This window comes from Pituophis catenifer, unplaced genomic scaffold (assembly GCF_029215685.1).
Source record: "Pituophis catenifer annectens isolate HBS135680 unplaced genomic scaffold, rPitCat1.0.hap2 SCAF_8, whole genome shotgun sequence".
NCBI classification, from domain to species: Eukaryota; Metazoa; Chordata; class Lepidosauria; order Squamata; family Colubridae; genus Pituophis; species Pituophis catenifer.
This window is the reverse complement of record NW_027256888.1, coordinates 37,869,086-37,887,150: the sequence shown is the minus strand read 5'-3', so window position 1 is coordinate 37,887,150 and position 18,065 is coordinate 37,869,086. Positions and strand designations below refer to the sequence as shown.

Sequence of the window (18,065 nt, the reverse complement as noted above, 5' to 3'; positions counted from 1 at the left end):
TAGTCAGGTTTTATCTCTGCTCTATCTTATGCTTTTCTCTTTCTCTGGATTGAATAATATTTTTGAATGCCCTTCCCCTTAATAGCTTGCTCCTTCTTTCATCATGCCCAAGATCAGGTCTGCACTCCTTCACTGCCCTAAAACTACCATGAAGTATTGGTTCATACAGTAAGCTAACCCCAAACTGAATATACTCCATGCTGGCTAGTGTTATGGGTTAACTCTATATATATGGGAAGAATTAAATTCAAATGTCAGCTTGGGACAAGGTGGTAGCATCAAATGTGGCTATGGTAAATTAAAATTCCAGCTGTGCTAACAGAACAAGGGAAGCACAAATTCCAGATTTCTAGTATGCTGAGCATAACTATAGTCTTAAAGGTCCTAAAGGATTACCTGCTTTCCAGTGGCACATTACTGCCAAGGACCCAGCTGTCCTGCAGCTGGACCGACTCGGGTGTGGTTTGCAGCTCGGCGGGCAAAGCAGCCGGCGGGGCCGGACTCTGGTTCCTCCTATTTGTCAGTGAGTTTCTGTTAAGGGAGGTGATAGATGGGTGATTCTGTGCTGAATGCTGCTTGTGAGAAGGTGGCAAAGGTTGCAGGGTCGACTGGCCTTGGTTATTTGGAGGTTGCTCTGAGAAGAAAGAAAATTAAAGTTTGTTATAGATCATCCTTATCTTTGCTAAAGCTAAAGCATAAACTAATAGCCCATTTTCTAAAATATTAGCATATATTCTATTAGTTGGTTTCAATTACATTCTTTAAAACTTTACCCTTAGTAGGCAAAGTTCTAATTAATATACAGCAGATGGTACAACTACTTCTGGCTTTAATTTATTTCAATTTTCAATGATTTATCGATATCTATACAGGAAATCACGACATATCTCCTAATCTGAATTTAGCTTTTTTTAAAAAAGCCAATTTTGAAATTAAACAGGCAATTTCAACTGAATATAATGTTTTTGTATATATCCCTATAATTATGTAATGAAGAGTCTTTTAAAAGAAAAAAACAAGCTTTATTTTACTGCAATAAATTATTGCAATTTTGCTGCTAAACAGCAGGAGATTATCCTAGTTTAGTGCCTTTCAAATCAGGCAGATCTGCACTATGATCTGCTAATAGATGCTAACTATCCTCTAGCAGAAGGTCACTCTGTGAAGCAGATGTTGCTTCATGGATATTTAACAGACTGAATCACATCTGATTACGACGTCAGAAGACTCATATACTTAATGACCGTTACATCCATTAGAACACATATAAAACAGATTTTCCAATTTCACACTATGTGATATAACTATGTTTCAAAGTGAATCACAGGTAATCAGAAAATCTTGCAATCACAACAATGGTATAAAGATGTTATCTCTCTCAACAATAAAAAATAATCCCAGGCAGGATAACTAGCATTAGTTTTCAAAATGTCTTATAATCTATATTTAAGACTTTTTTACCTTGTGTATATAACAGAAACACATGGCAGATATTATAGACCAGGTATGTTTCTGCCTTATATAAAAGGTTTTTTTTTCCTTATAGGTATCAAATTGATCCTCACTTAATTGTTTTAGACTAACAAAAATGTAAAGTGGAAAATAAATATACAATTTAAGCATGACCAAAGTTAAAAATGTAAAACATTCTCAACCTTTTCTTGGAACTTGGCTTAGAAATATTTCAACAAAAGCATATGATGTGTATGAAGAATATGTTATTATTCAGGTAGCATACAATTAATCAGCTTTGCCCTTATCAACACCAGTGGGTGTTAGTGCATGTGATTAAAATCAGTATAGAAAGCTTTAGGGCTTCAGGATAATTTAAAAGACTAAAGCTCACAACAGCTTTTAAAAAGAATCTACTTAAAACTTTATCTGATTTAGATTAGAAGTTAATTATCAGTCAGTAGAGAATTAACTTTCATCATTATATGAAAATATATATAAAATGATCAGTTGCACAACAGGAAACCACATCTTACGTCTCTATATATAGAATACTAATTTTGCCTCCTGACTGAAGAGACTAATATTTTTGCTATGTGCTTATTCATACTTAACATGTCTGCTTTCTCAGTGCAGTTTTGCTTAGCAAAATCTTGGATATTTATACACTACCATTTTATAGTACAGTATCCCAGTATTTCAAGATCATATTCCCCCCACTCCTTTTAAGCAGTAAAAGCACCAGTGATACAAAGAGGTGAAAGTAAAATCATTTTACTCATTACTTTATTTAATGGGGAAGAGGGGGAGAGACAACTAGAGCTCCCTTTATGGCAACTGTAAATTCCCAGTGAAGAAAGGCAACAGCACAGTCCTATACTTCTCTGATTTTATATATTTATTTTTAATTGCTAATCAAACTTCCCTGCTGCCAATTCAGCAGGGTTTGCTTTGAAATAGGTCAGTGAGGAACTAAGCCTAGGGCTACTGTAAATTAAATCACAGTGAAAAGTATTTTTATTGTATAGTTTAACAAAATGTAACTGTGCAAATTTTACCTCTACAAATTAATTAAAGAAGCCCAACTTTTTTCAGAGTTTGACAGGCCAGGAAAAAAAAGATAACTAAATTAAAAATCATTTGGGATTCTATTTGGGGAGATTCCACGTAAAGATCAGGCTATTTTAACTATAGAGATGTATTGTGGCTGCATTTTTGTATGAAACATTTCTTTCAAATTATTTTCAAAGCATGTAAATTCCTAATAATTACCTTGACGTAATGCAAAATACACTATTTTCCTACAAAAATGAGCTCTCTGGTTTGTATGTTACTATTTGGCCAGATAAGAGTGCTTTTGAAAACTACAAGTGAGAGTCAGAGTGGTTATTAGAGAAGAAAACGCAACAGGCCTTATACAATCAAGATATAATCATGCTGAAAAGCATCCAATAGTCTTGGCAATGGATCAATATTGATGCCTATTCTTTCTATAGAGGTCCTGCATATCGAATAGTTCCAGAACAGTGCTCCAGATCAGTGATTCTTTAACATGGGAAAGATTACACTGCACTAGCATCTATTTCTGCCAGATACATGTTGTCTTATTGTTGTGACTAATGTTACATTAATGATCCAAGATTTTTATTTGAACACTTGAGTCTTCCAAGATAGAAATAATGGACCACAGGCAAAAACTATGTAAGCAGTTTTACACTTGAGTCTAAGGTGGTCAATTACTATATCTTTCATAACTGTGTGGCAGACAAATGTTCAGAAGGTGCAGTTTTTCCTGTCACATTGCTGCAATGATGGGGCAAGCCACAGCTGTCAAAACCTATTCTTTCCATATAGCTATTAGGGATGCTGGAGCGCCTTTCAAAGCCAAGTTTTGGCAGGTCTAATTGATACATGTGAAAGATTCTTTTCAATCTTAGTGAAATGTCAGTCAGTTGTTGAGTGATTCTGAAGCAGCTGTGGCCAAGTGCATTCTAGGTGTTTGGCTGACAGTTCCATTTTGATGCTAAATAAAGGAAAAAAATATTCAGCTTAAATGGTTTCAAGACAACAGCTACAATGAATGATTAGAAAAAGGCACATATTCAACAAAATGAAGGATCATGGAAGCGAACAACTACATTAATCTAACTAGGGCAGGAAAAAATACATTATTTAGGCATTCAAAATATAAAATATATCATATATTTGCTACATACCAGTTAAAAGTAGTTCAGCAATCTCATTCAACCAAAGCTGAAGTATACATAGCAAATATATTTATTTATTTATTTATTTATTTTATTTATTAAATTTTTATACCGCCCCCTCTCCCGAAGGACTCGGGGCGGTGAACAGCCAAAATTAAAAACACACAATACAAATATTAAAATACATTAAAACAAAATTAAATTATCTTAGGCTTCTCCAATTTAAAACCCCGTTACCCATAAAATTCACCCAATTAAAAAATTTTTAACCCAGCCCGGCTTGCTGAAATAAAAAAGTCTTCAGGGCCCGGCGGAAGGTCCGGAGGTCCGGGATTAGTCGTATCCCTGGGGGTAGCTCATTCCAGAGGGCGGGTGCCCCCACAGAGAAGGCTCTTCCCCGGGGGGTCGCCAGCCGACATTGCCTGACAGACGGCACCCTGAGGAGACCCTCTCTGTGGGAGCGTGTTGGCCGGTGGGAGGTTATCGGAGGCAGAAGGTGGTCTCGTAAATAACTGGGTCCTAAGCCATGGAGCGCTTTGAAGATGAGAACCAACACCTTGAAGCGCACTCGGAAGACCACCGGAAGCCAGTGCAGCTCGCGCAGGAGAGGTGTCACGTGGGAGCACCATGTCGCCCCCGTAAGTACCCGCGCGGCCGCATTCTGCACCAGTTGGAGCCTCCGAGTGCTCCTCAAGGGGAGCCCCATGTAGAGAGCGTTGCAGTAGTCGAGGCGGGAAGTAACGAGGGCATGAGTGACCGTGCATAGGGAGTCCCGATCCAGAAAGGGGCGCAACTGGCGTATCAGGAGAACCTGATAGAAAGCCCCCCTGGCCACGGCCGTCAAATGCTCTTCTAAAGACAGCCGTGCGTCCAGGAGGACACCCAAGTTACGCGCCCTCTCCGTGGGGGCCAATGTCTCACCCCCAATAGTCAGCGATGGCACCAGCTGACTATATCGGGACGCCGGCAGCCACAGCCACTCAGTCTTGGAGGGATTGAGTCGGAGCCTGTTCCTCCCCATCCAGACCCGCACCGCCTCCAGGCACCGGGACATCACTTCAAGGGCATCGTTGGGGTGGTCTGGGATGGAGATGTACAGCTGGGTGTCATCAGCGTACAGATGGCACTGCACCCCAAAACCACGGATGATCTCGCCCAGCGGCTTCACATAAATGTTGAACAGGAGAGGCGAGAGGACCGACCCTTGTGGCACCCCACAAACCAAGTGCCTTGAGGTCTACCTCTGCCCTCCAGCCAACACAGACTGCGACCGGTCGGAGAGATAGGAGGAGAACCACCGTAAAACAGTGCCTCCCACTCCCAACCCCTCCAACCGGCGCAGCATGATACCATGGTCGATGGTATCAAAAGCCGCTGAGAGGTCTAATAGGACCAGAACAGAGGAGCAACCTCTGTCCCGAGCCCTCCAGAGATCATCAACCAACGCGACCAATGCCGTTTCCGTGCTGTACCCGGGCCTGAAGCCGGACTGGAACGGATCTAGATAGACGGTTTCATCCAGGTACTGCGGGAGCTGTCGCGCAGTACCTGGATGAAATCCATATGTTTATATGTTCCACTGTATAAATTATCTTAGTAAGATAAAATCACAATTCTATGAAAACCGATGAGTTGATAATGCACTGATAAGCATAAGAAGTTGAGTGGAAGCACAGTAACAAACATAATGCTGGCAGACCACATACAGTCCTACAATCTATATGCTGAATGTGGGTGGGGGATTTAAATTACATTAAGTCCTCAAAATCCATGACTGTCCACATAATGCATATACATACATATTATTTTTTGCTGTCACGAGCCAAGAATAATTAATCATAGTAATATGACTACCATGTATTTGCCAGCATCTATACCACAGCAAAGAAGAGTCTTCTTCATAATGTGGACTGTTAATGCTATGAATAGTGTAGTTGGGAAGTGTTGAAAATACTTCTAAATTGACAAGACTTCTACCAACTTTAGTAGTAAAATATGCAGGTCAAGCTTATTATATTACCAATGGATAAATCAAAATCACTTATCCATAGCAATCCTTCCTCCACTGATAACAACGCCTCAATTTTCATACCATGTACTCATGACAATTGTTTTAGATCCAACATTATAGTGAAAAAATATGATACTCAGTATCTGAAAAGGACCGTAACATTTACTAGCTACAGTGATATGAACTGGTCGTAAGTATACTAAATAGGCTTAGACATTTGTGGTAAATCATATAGACTGAAAAACAGAAGACTAATATAGAGTAGGGGGTGAGTGTTCTGCCTGCCAGTGGCCAGCAAAGCTGGCAGCAGATTCGGACAATGAGGAGGTTGGGGAGGAACGTGGGCCAGTCCTGGAGTCTGGGGAAGGCTCGGACAAGGGCTCTACGTCGGAGGCAGAGAGGGGGCCAGGGCGGAGGCAGTAAATAACTACCAGATGGCACTGACATCAGTGAAGCAGAAGAACAGTGTGAGCCTGTTCCCAATGTGTGCGTGTGCAGAGCTGCCAAAAGGCAAGAACAATTAAGAAAAAAAAGGGCGAAAGGCTCTGCCGATCAGGGAACTCAGCTTGGATCCTCAGAGCATTTAAAAGAAAAAAACCCTTTTTTTCTTTTAAATGCCTTTGACAAGCCGCGCGATCATCAGAGGCTTTTTTTTTTTAACTTTTAAAAGCATTTTTTCGGCCGAAATTGTAGAAAAAATGCTTTTAAAAGTAAAAAAAAAAAGCCTCTGATGATTGATTGTGCAGCTCAGGTGGGCATGGGGGGGGGGGGCGGGGATTTTTGCTACCAGTTCTCCGAACCACCCACCTCCATTGCTACTGGATCGGGCGATCCGGTCCGGACTGGGAGCATTTCACCCCTGTATCAAACCTATCAAACTCTTTTATTGTGATGCTGCCATATTTTTGATAGGTCAAAGAAAGACAAAATGGAGCTCAGGATGCAATTCAAATTTTATCTTCTAATTTTAAACATCAAGTTTGATGAGACATACAATTAGCACAATTTGAAAATGTGTGTAAACTTGGGAATGTCCCCAGAGTGTTACACTTTACACTATGAAGGAAACAAGCCTCCTTTATATTAGCATTAGGATTATCTAGCACTGCAGTTTAAATTCTGCAAACCTTCTTCCTTCCAATTACACTGCCATAGAAAGTTTTACATATTGCATGAAAGGAAGATAAATGAATACATTTATATTCCATCTCACTATGTAACTTTAGTAAAAATATATTTTAATTTTTAAAGAACAGCATTGTCTAATATTTTTAACATTTTATTTCATTTAAACTGTTGGGAAATTGAGAAACTTTTAAAAACCATACATTTTTAAGTGATAAAATGAAAGAGTTTTATTGGAAGAAAAGAAATTACATATTAGCTTCTTCCTATTTATTTACCATATAGGAGTGTTGAACAATATGGGTAATCCTTGCTTATCAATCACTTGTTCAGCAATTATCCAAGGTTACAATAATGCTGAAAAAATAACTTTACAATCAATTTATGAACTTTGCAGCATCCCCCAGCCATGTGATCACCATTGCAGTTAGTACGCGTTGTCCTGTGTCTGACCTTTTTATTTTCTTCCTCACTTGAGAGAGGAGAGGAAGGGATTGGAAGAGAGCAAACAGGCACACAATGGAGAATAACCATTGAAAACCAGCAGCCATAAGCACACTAGGCAAACAGCTGGTGTATTCCCCATTCTGTTACACAGTCCCTCTTCTCCTTTCATCCCCCCTGGAAAAGAAGGTGCTCACAAAACTATTTCTATAGGCAATCTTCTTTTGCCCCACCCCCCAGAGTGGAGAGATTGGAAAGGAAGATATTAGAGAGAGTAAGCAAGCAAACAGTGAGGAACACACCAGCTGTTTGCTGAGAAATGCCTATTCCCCATTGTGTGCCTACTTTTTGTCTTCCAATTCCTTCCACTCCAATGGATAGGTGGGTGGGTGGATGGATAGATACACACACACACACATATACAAACATTAATTCCGTTCTTGTTAATTATTAATTAGCACTGGGGTGAGCATTCCAAACAACAGGGGGAAATGGGAAGGCAGCAAACAAAAGAAAACTGACTGTGAAACTGACTAACCAGGTGTCTTTGTAGCCAGAAAGTACAGTTGTGGTCATGTGATTTCTCACTTAGTGACTACTTTGCTTAGTGACCAAGTTGCCAGTCCCAATTATGGTCTCTAAATGAGGATTATCTGTGCGTAATAAAAGTTACAAAATAAGATTGGAGAAGAAATAAAAACTAGTCAAAGGTGAAAAAATCCATCCCTTTTTCTTTTACTATATGCACATGAAAAGAAAAAAACTGCTAATGAGAAAGTAAAATATGGCTCCAATAATGTTTTGCTAAGTTTATGTTGACAATATGAAAGTAATCAGGATTTTACTGAATTCTAGGCATGCCTTAGTTAATAGCATTAGCTAGAAATAAAGAAAATCTAGTTATTGAGAAGCCAGATATGAAGCACAATTAACACCATTTAATCCAAGTTCTTGTATAAAAGCATTCCCTTTTCAATGTTTCAAAATCATGAGTATAAAGTCACAATTACGAATTACATTTAATTGAGTCTCTTCACAAGCTTTATTTTGGAAAACAGCAAAAAAAAATAGCAATTTGCAAAAAGATGATGTGGACCAGTGGTGAAATCCGCTGAAGTCTGCTACTGGTTCTGTGAGTCTGCTACCAAGTGCGCGCCTAGTGTGCACATGCGAGCCTGAGGCGCGCCTGCGGAGCGCTAAAAAGTAATATTTTAAAGCCAAGCCTGCAAAGGTAAGTAGAACAGTGAGGAGGGGTGTAAATCAGCTGTGCCATGTGATTTAGATTACCTAGAAAGCAGGAAAACCAACAATTCTAGCTAATATAAATCGTGCGTCACAACTGATCATCGCCCAGCTGATCGTCGGAAATACTGATTCGCCTGAACCAGTAGCATTTTTTACTACCGATTTGGGAAAACCGGTCCAAACTAGTAGCATCTCACCCCTGATGTGGACTCTGGGACCCATTGTAAATATGAGCCAGTTGCCAAGCACCTGAATTGCAACCATGTGACCATGTGTGTCTATGTATGTGTGTTTTTTTAAAATTAAACATATTTGTTTCAATTAAAATCAGTTAGTTTGTGTGTGTTTTATGAGTAAAGCCTGACAGGATAAAGCAATGTACTTGGTAATTTAACTAGGCATGTGCATGGAGCAAGGAAGGAGTCATGTTTTGAGATCTAGGCAAAACCGTTTGATTTGTAACATTTTGTTGAAAAATTGAAATATCCTGAATGACTCAAGTATTTTATATTCTACATAAATCAAATCTAAATAAAAAATTCAACTGTTCCAGATAATGGTCCCTTGTTCCTCCCACTTTTATCTCAGATCTACAAAAATAGGAAATTTAATGTGATATTTAATGTGGAAAAAAAATTTTTTTTTACTAAGACTCAGTGAAAGAGGATGAAAGTCTCAGCAATTGGATTATTTTCTTCCTTTATGGTTCAATTTATTTTTCAGATTCCTAAAATAGAGACCTTGTCAATCTCTTACTCAGGGTTCCTATGTGAACTGCTGAGGATCATTATAATGGAAGAATATCCAGATAGTTATAATATGAACCTATTTCTACTTTTAAAGATACATTTAAACCATGTTGGCTGCTACTTACCATACAATAGGTAAATTAAGGCAGCATAGTACCACTTTAGCAGTTTTCATAAGAAGCACAAAAAGTCAGAGGAAAATCTGAGTCTGTGTTGATAATACCTACATATGTGCTTAAGAACTGATATCAAAATACACCTGTTCTTCCTTTTCCTGTTTGTGACTTGCTATGTAAAAGCAATCTAGCAAAGATCTTCAAAATTTTTCAAAATGTAGAAAGTAGTCCTCTGTAGTATCATCCTTGGGACTATAGTAAGCTTTTTTGGTGCCATCATTAGCAGTCAGATTCTTCTCTTAACAGAATAACAGAGTTGGAAGGGAATTTGGAGGTCTTCTAGTCCAACCACCTGCTCAGGCAGGAACCCCTATACCAGGGGTGTCAAACTTGCGGTCTGTGGGCCGGTTGTGTCACGTGCTGGCCCGGCCCCCGCCTGGTTTAGCGAAGGGGGGAAAGTCCCAATACGTCATGTGACACTGCCATGATGATGCAGGTTTGACACCCCTGCCCTATACCATTCAGACAAATGATTGTCCAATCTCTTCTTAATCTCCAGTTCAGGGATTGCTAACATTGCAGACTAGACTGACTGGGCAAACATCAAATACAATAATCTCCTCAGTTTATGCAGAAAAATTGATTCCTTCCCTCAACTTCATCTACTATGAAGTTGTCTGAGGCAGCCATTAAATAAATGTAGCTTATAGTCTACTGGCAGTAGTTAACATCTCATTGCATTCTTCTCTTCAGCAAAGAACAGACTACAGTAGTTTTCAGTCTCTGAACATATGCTTAAATGATAGCTGTTTTCTCTTCAACACCTTTATGCTTGGCCTTGGGAATGAGGAAAGAGTATGTGAACAGTTAAAAGAGAGCTTTCTCCCAAAATAGGCTAGTACTGCAGAAGTAGAAAGCATGACAAAAAATTCAACAAAACTTCTCTTGATTTTGTTTGGAATAAGATGAGCCAACAGAAACTCTGACAGGCTTTTAAAATTTTGGTATTCAACTCCACAGTCATAAAGAACATTGTGGAATCTCTGCCCTGCTTGTTTTTTGACCTTGCCTACCTTGAAGGGCTGACAATCCCATCTGCTCATCATCACAATCCAGTCATTTTTTGGGAGGAGTGCCTTTGAGTCAGTCTTTACTACTGGAGACTGCCTTTTTGCAGTTTTCCTGGAAATATTTTGGAAGTGGTTTGCCACTGCTTGCTTCCAGGAGCTAAGAAAAATGATGGCTCAAAGTCACCCAGCTGACTTTGTGCTTAAGGCAGGAACTAACAGTGGTTGGCCAGTTTCTAGCCTGGCACTTTAGTCACTACACCTAACTGGCTCTCTGTGGGGTTTACTTTTAAGGTATATCTTAACAATGCAAATTTAATTAATGCTATGAAATCCTGTGTTTAAGAAAGGAATACACAAAAGAAAGAGAAGGAAAATACTTGTGATTTCTATTAAATAGAAACAAAATAACATATTTGTTTTACAAGTTCAAAAAATGTAACAGATCTGACTTACTGAGAAGACAAGCAAATAAGTAAGTAAAGCAGTACAGGTACTCCTTGACTTATCACAGTTCATTTAGTGACAGTTTGAAGTTACAACACTGAAAAAAGTGACATGACCATTTTTCACACTTATGACCGTTCAGCATCCTATGGCCACGTGATTTATATGTGGATGCTTGACAACTAACTCACATTTATGACAGTTGCAATGTCCCAGTGTTAAATGATCACCTTTTGCAACCTTCTGACAATCAAAGTCAATGGGGAAACCAGATTCACTTAACAACCATGTTACTAATTTAACAACTGCAGTGATTCAGTTAAAAAATGTGGCAAGAAAATGGGGCAAAATTCACTTAACAAATTTCTTACTTAGCAACATAAATTTTGGGTTCAATTGTGGTCGTAAGTTGAGGACTACCTGTATAAAGTAGAACTCATCTAGTTTTGCTGCTTTATGAGCTTATATGAGAATATTCTAGAAGGTCTACTGAAATTAATGCAAATTCTGTATAACAAGCAATGCAGATTGACAGAGAGCTATCTAAAAGAGCAGATTCATATTTTAAACTAGTCATAATCGTCTACAGATTCTATATTACCTTGCTAGGCAAATGCTATTGTGTACTTATCACTTGTAAAATCTACCTTACATTTAAGCAATTATGCATATCAGAATTATACTTAAAATTAGCTTCTAGTTATATTAAGGCGGTTAATAATTACCTATCATGAATTTAAAAGTTCAGCTACATAAAGAATGATATTCAGAAGTAAACTGTGCTTTCAGTTTGCCCTTCTCAAAGTTATGTGCATTCTATAACAGTTTAGGAATGAGCATAGTAAATTGATAATTTCTGTACTTTCCATTTTCTCCAAGTCTGTTCAGCAATATTTTAAAAAAATCAAGTTTCAACAGGAAACATTCTCAGACATTTTGCACAAATTGCTTCTTCTTTTTGCTCTTCTTGCAGAGGACAAGAAAAAGAAATTAATTCTTCTTTCACTTCTAGAGTGACAGAAGTATTTAATCTTGAATACTTAAGAAAAAAGCAGAATAAACCATGAGGGCTTTAGGAAGAAAATCTTCCTATTTTACAGCAATAGTATATTTTCAGATCATTTAGATATATGCAGGCTTTAAATATTCACAAGGAAATTCTCTATAGAAACAAAGGAGGGGAGTAAAAATTGACTTGATACTTACTGAAATGATCACAGTAAATGTACAAGCTCAAACTAGCGCAAAGATGTTTAGGGAGTCTCTTAAACAAAATCTCTTTTCCAAAAATCCATACCACCTTTTTCAGTCAACCAAATTTAGCTGCGGCAGAACAATTTTCCTTGGCACACCGGGCATTCTTGCTTGTTAAGATCAAAGAGTTTCATGCCCATGCTCCTGGCTTACTGGTAAGTGAGCCATAATTTATCTTATCTTTTAAAACAAGCTACGCATGAAACAATAGAGTGCCTGTAATAGGAGATTATAATTGGTAGTTGACAGGTTCAGTCTATACTCACCTGGCTTCTAAATTTGTCTGATCTGGAAAGAGAAAGATCTGAACAAATAAGCAGGAGGAATTTTCAATTCAATCTCTCCTGAACTAAATATGCTTTTTAAAGTACAAGATGAGATATGAGAATAAAAGGGATCAATCTGCTCTTTCTACCTAATTTTGTTGTGGAAGAGAAGCAATTAGATTTAGAAAAAGAGTATGAATAGACATTGATCAGATTATAGTATTCTATATTTAAATATTTTAGCTATTAACTAAAGAAATCACCAGCTTTTCATACCCAGGGATTAAAGTCAAGGGATATCTTAAACAATATGGATTTACAGATAACAGCTTGTTCACTTCTTAGCACTTCCCTCTACATTACATGCATATATGTAAATTCTATGTTCCAGTTATCCCATCTTGGTCCTCTTTCCAATCAATAAAAACACTTGAAAAAAAAGCCTGAAATATACTGATTGTCGTTTAACTTCAAAACATTCCTCCATTGCAGTTTAGTATCAGGAAGAAATCCTGCTAAAAGAAATATTATTTATAGTATTTTCACTTGTTTTTCTTATCTGGGAATCATTGTTTTTTTATATCTACTTAGGCATCGTCTATCTAAAAGCAACACTACAGATGGAACAATCTCCCCCAAAGACTATTTAGCCAAGATATTATGAAGACCACTCAATTCAGAACTAATAAATCATCAGTGTTTATGAAAATTTGGCTTGCTGTGAACCCAAACAAAATAGAGGTTATTTTCTTGACACAAAGGCTACTGAGCTAAAATGCAAGGATCACATATGCTCTGATTACCATGCTGCAGCATTAGTATCTGGAAAAATAATAACTTAAGAGTATAAATGTACAATATGCATGTATTAGTACCTAGTATAAGTTTATTCTATTTTCAAATAATTTGAGTTACAAATAGAATAAAAACTAATCCAAACAACAAATTTTATAGAATTACAAATAAAAAAAAAATAAAAAAGCATAGAAAAAGAAAGGAAAAAAATAATTTCCCCCTGCATCTCAACAAGTAAAACAATTTAAATAAGTTATCACTATCTGTTAATACAACATATAGTCCTTTTACCTTATAACTAATCTCTTAACTAGAAAATAAATTCAAAATCCTTCTAGTTCGTTCTTTGTCAGCAAAAATCCAGTAAAGGAAAACAGATATAATTAATTTTCTTCATTAAATAAGCCAACCCTGTATTCCTTCCCTGAATTTTCAACAATTTTAATATTTAATTAGAAAATAGAAAATAGTCCCAGAGCTTATTTTCTTTGAAAACTTTAATAGACGCCTTTTGTATTAATTTAAATAAAGTTTATCCTTTTACTTATTATTTCTCATAAACTCTTTCAAGTTTTTAATAGAGGTCCTTTTTAAATTCAGTAGAAAAAGTTCTCCAAACTGTTTTTCTTGTTTAACAATTGTTAATCTCCTTTTGCCTGTGAAATAGATACCAGTTTTATCTATGTATCCAGTATATCTTTCTCTATATCCTTTTCATTATTTGACACAAGCCCACTTTCAAAATAATTTCAAATATCTGTTGGAGTTTGTCTTCTTCTGCAAATTCAATGACACACATTGTTTTATTATATCAAGTAATTTTGAAGATCAATATTCAAAAACATTGATTTGTTATGTCTTTGTTAATAAAGCAAATTTATTATATGCTACCTCTCTTTAGTGTCAAATCTTCAAGGTCCATTATCATGTTTCTTGTTAAAAGAACCCAAATAATCATTTCCTGTGGGAAGAATACTTTTGATTAAATAAAAACTATACAGCTAGTCCTTGATTTAGGACCACAATTGGGACAAACACTTTCTGTTGCTAAACATAGTTGTTGTTAAATGAGTCACACCTAATTTTACCTCCTTTCTTACCAGGTTTGTTAAGTGAATCCCTGCAGTTTATTTATTTATTCAATTTCTATAGCTGCCCAATGCTACCAAGTCAATCTGAGCAACTATACCTTGTTAAGCGAATCCCACAGTCAAGCAAATCCAGCTTTCCCCATTGACTTGTTTGTTGGAAGGCAGCTAAAAATGTTTCCAATGGCAAACATGTGACCTTGGAATGTTGCAGCCATTGTAAATAGATGCCAGTTGCCAAGTGCCCAAATTTTGATCAGGTGGTCATGGGGATGCTGCAATTGTTTAAGTGGAAGGATTGGATGCAATTTTTTTCAATGCCACTGAATGGTCACTAAATGAATAATTGCAAATTGAGGACTACATGTAATTTCAATTATGTCTGTCAAGGCTTAATCCAAAATCCAAAATCCATATTCTAAGGACCCCTTTGCTGTTTAATCCAAAAAATATTTTCCAGAGCTTTTAAAGTCATATTTAAAATATCGTACTCCAAGGAGAAAGCAATTTACCTGAAGAATTCAGTAAAACCTTGCTAATCTGAAAAGTCTTAATTATTTCTAGTACAAAAAAAAAATAGTAATAATCTAAAGACAGGATTAAATGGGGCTCAGGTGAACTTTATGTTCTTAAAAGGCTGTGTTATGAGTATGAGCTTAATGATATTTTTCGACTCTCAGCCACCTAACTCATAAGACACTAGATAAACAATTTTGTGGCCCGCCAGCTGCCAGTGGAGCTGGTGGCAGACTAGGACAATGAGGAACATTAACACCTAACTCATAAGATACTAGGTAAACAACAGCTCCTGCGGTCTACTCCTGAGGTACGAAGGTCCGGAATCGTGAGTCATTTCAACAATCTCTCCTTCCTCTAAATAGATTTTGCTGGTCTGCATCCAGCATTCAACCCCAAATTTCCTTGTAAAACATCAATTTCCCATGGCACTATATTCTAATATACAATTTCTTAAGATACTGTTAGAATTATTTGTACATAGTAAAAACAAACAAACTGAAATATGTGTTTACATACTGTATACCACACATACTTGCAGATAAACCAAGAATTTTAGGTTCCAAAACACACCCCAAAATTGGGTTCAGCTTATCCATGGATGGCTTTAACTGCAAGTATATAGAGCAGTACTTTATAATTACCTATACATTCTGTATGTATTCATATCCCTGGAGCATCTACAATTTTGTGGCACATACAAAATTCTCAAAATTGCATGTTATGACCCAATGAGTGGTGATAATTTTAGAACCAGGAGTAGAATATTGTGCAATATTCCTAATCTATATAATCTATAGAGGAAAAGGTTTTTTTGGGTGAGATACTGTATTTTTCAGACTATAAGACGCACCAGTGTATAAGGCGCACCAAGATTTCAAAGAGGAAAGCAAGAAAAAAAAGCTTTTGCCTTCCCCGGCCCCCAGGAGCACTCTGCTGGCCTCCCAAACCCTCTGCGTGTCCCATTTTTCGCAAAATTGGGAGGCCTGCAGAGTGCTCCTGGGGGCTGCAGAGGGCAAAAAGTGATGTGTGGGGGGTTTTGGAGGCCAAAAACAGCCCATTTTTAACAAAAATGGGGCGTTTTTGCCCTCCCCAGCCCCCAGGAACACTCTGCAGACCTTCCATAATCTCTGCATGGTCCGTTTTTGCAAAAAACTGGCCTGTTCTTTGCAAAACCGGGACACGCAGGGCAGGGCTTTGGGAAGCCAAAAATAGCTGTATTCAATGTGTAAGGCCCTCTTTTAAGGGGGAAAATGAGTTGGTGAGATTGTCAAACAAAGAAATGAGGAAAAGCAATATATGAAACAGCACATGGAGATATGGTTTGCAAAGATAGGAAGGCACAGAGAGATAAAATAAAAGGTGTTGATCTAAATTACATTAAGATAGCTTTCCTTTCAAATTTTTTAATCTCATGGCTTTATTTCTTTGTCTTACTTTGGCACAATTTTGTACAAAAGTACAACACATATGTTTGTCTATTTATTTAACACACATATACACAATTGTTGTATTATATGTTTTGAATAATCACTAGAGAAAGGTAACTATTGGCTCGCTCTTTAAAACAGTAATTCTAAGTAATTCAACTGAATAACATTAATATAATTTGTTTTATATTTTTGTCTATCCTATTTTGTATGCTCATTACATATTACATTAGTCAAGTTTTGTTTAAATTAATTCCTGGAGATTACATTTCATTTTATTGTATTGCAATATTTTAATTATTCTGAATTAAATCAGTGAGGCTTCCAAAGTTAGTAATCAAATGGTAGCTTAAAAAAAATTCAGAATTTTATAAAGAGCTGCAAATTATTTTTAGCACAAATTTGTCCTATTGAGAATATCGTCATCATTCTAATATATACAATTCAAGATTTGTACCTAATATTATGCTCTTGTAGCATTACAACAAGACTTTTGTACTCAAAGGTTATGTAGCAGCTTTCAGAAACACATTTAAGATTTGTTGGTTTTATCACCTCTTCCTAGAGTGCCTGCTGACAAATCAGCAGTATATCGCAAATAAGTGAAGAATATGAAGATATACAAGTGTGAAATTTATATAGTCTGTTGTTCCTACTATGTCATATATATTTGGGAAGCACAACAATGTAAGTACTTAGTTTCAACACCCCATGTTGTGCACTTCATCCCAGTAGCAATTACAGCAAGAGTCCAACTGTAAAAACGTGATGGAGATGCTGTGCAGATTCAAAGAATCAAAAGCACAATTCATTAGAAGTGCTTCACTTGTTTTCTGAAGCATTTTCGCTACAGGCACATGGTGGCTATGAGTTTCAAGGTTATTTTTATTCTTATCTTTTTCTAACTTTGTAGAGCTGAAGCTATTCCTAAACAACCGAGAAAAGTAAAATTATCTTAGATATCATTTAAAATTGGTACAGAAAATGTTTGTGAGTATATTAAGAGTCAGTGAGCAAACACAGTTAAAAATAATATATGCAGACACTGGATATATTTCTGATAAAGCACTCAATTTATACAAATAAAAACCCATCATTTTAATATTTTGGCAAACTATACTGACAGCTATCTGAAGCAATTGTATGAGTCACATGCTGCAGTTTTATTCAATAATAAACAAAACATGCTATTTTATATTCAGACAGCATAACAATAACTCTTGGTAACATTAAAATCAAATGTGTCAACTGAACTCTTTAAATAATTCAATCACATTGATGACATGAAATATAAAAGACAATTTCTTACTAGCATGCAATGTGTGTCTATAGGATGTCTTTCATACAATAAGGAGGATTCCATAGATCCTTAATTATTAGAAAGCTGACTTTTTTTTTAAAAAAAAAAGTACATTCTTTTATAAAATTAAAACTTTTTTTTAAAAAAGTACACATTATTTTATAAAATTAAATTCCACGCTAGCTTCGTATGCACTATTTCAAGTGATATATTTTAATTTCTATTAAATGCTGTACTTCAATTTATGAGACATGAACAACAAGCAACTATGAATTTATCTAAATAGCATCCAAAGCATTACTACTTTCTTTTGAAAACAAAAATGGAAATGTGTTGGGTATAAAAACAGAAAGCAAAGAGAGAGAGATTAATATAATAAAATATCAAAATAATTTTAAAACGAATTAAAATAAATTTTAAAATATAATACCATTTTCTATGCTAGAGTTAAGTGAGTTAAATGCAAGGAATCTGTAGGCAGATTTGATCAGACTCTTGTTTTTTGTTAGTTTAAAAAGATGAGGTAACTACAGAAAATATTCATTTAGGAACT

At 36.4% G+C, this 18,065-nt stretch overlaps 1 protein-coding gene across 1 annotated transcript in view; it reads right to left on the bottom strand.

Annotated features, from left to right (window-relative positions):
* Positions 1–392: 392 nt before the first annotated feature.
* The window catches only part of LOC139320712 (teneurin-3-like), a 157,955-nt gene continuing 140,282 nt past the window's right edge, over positions 393–18,065 (bottom strand). Inside the window, exon 4 of the mRNA XM_070949146.1 lies at positions 393–634. Coding sequence (XP_070805247.1) covers positions 393–634 — 242 coding nt within the window. The remainder of the gene's footprint in view (positions 635–18,065) is intronic.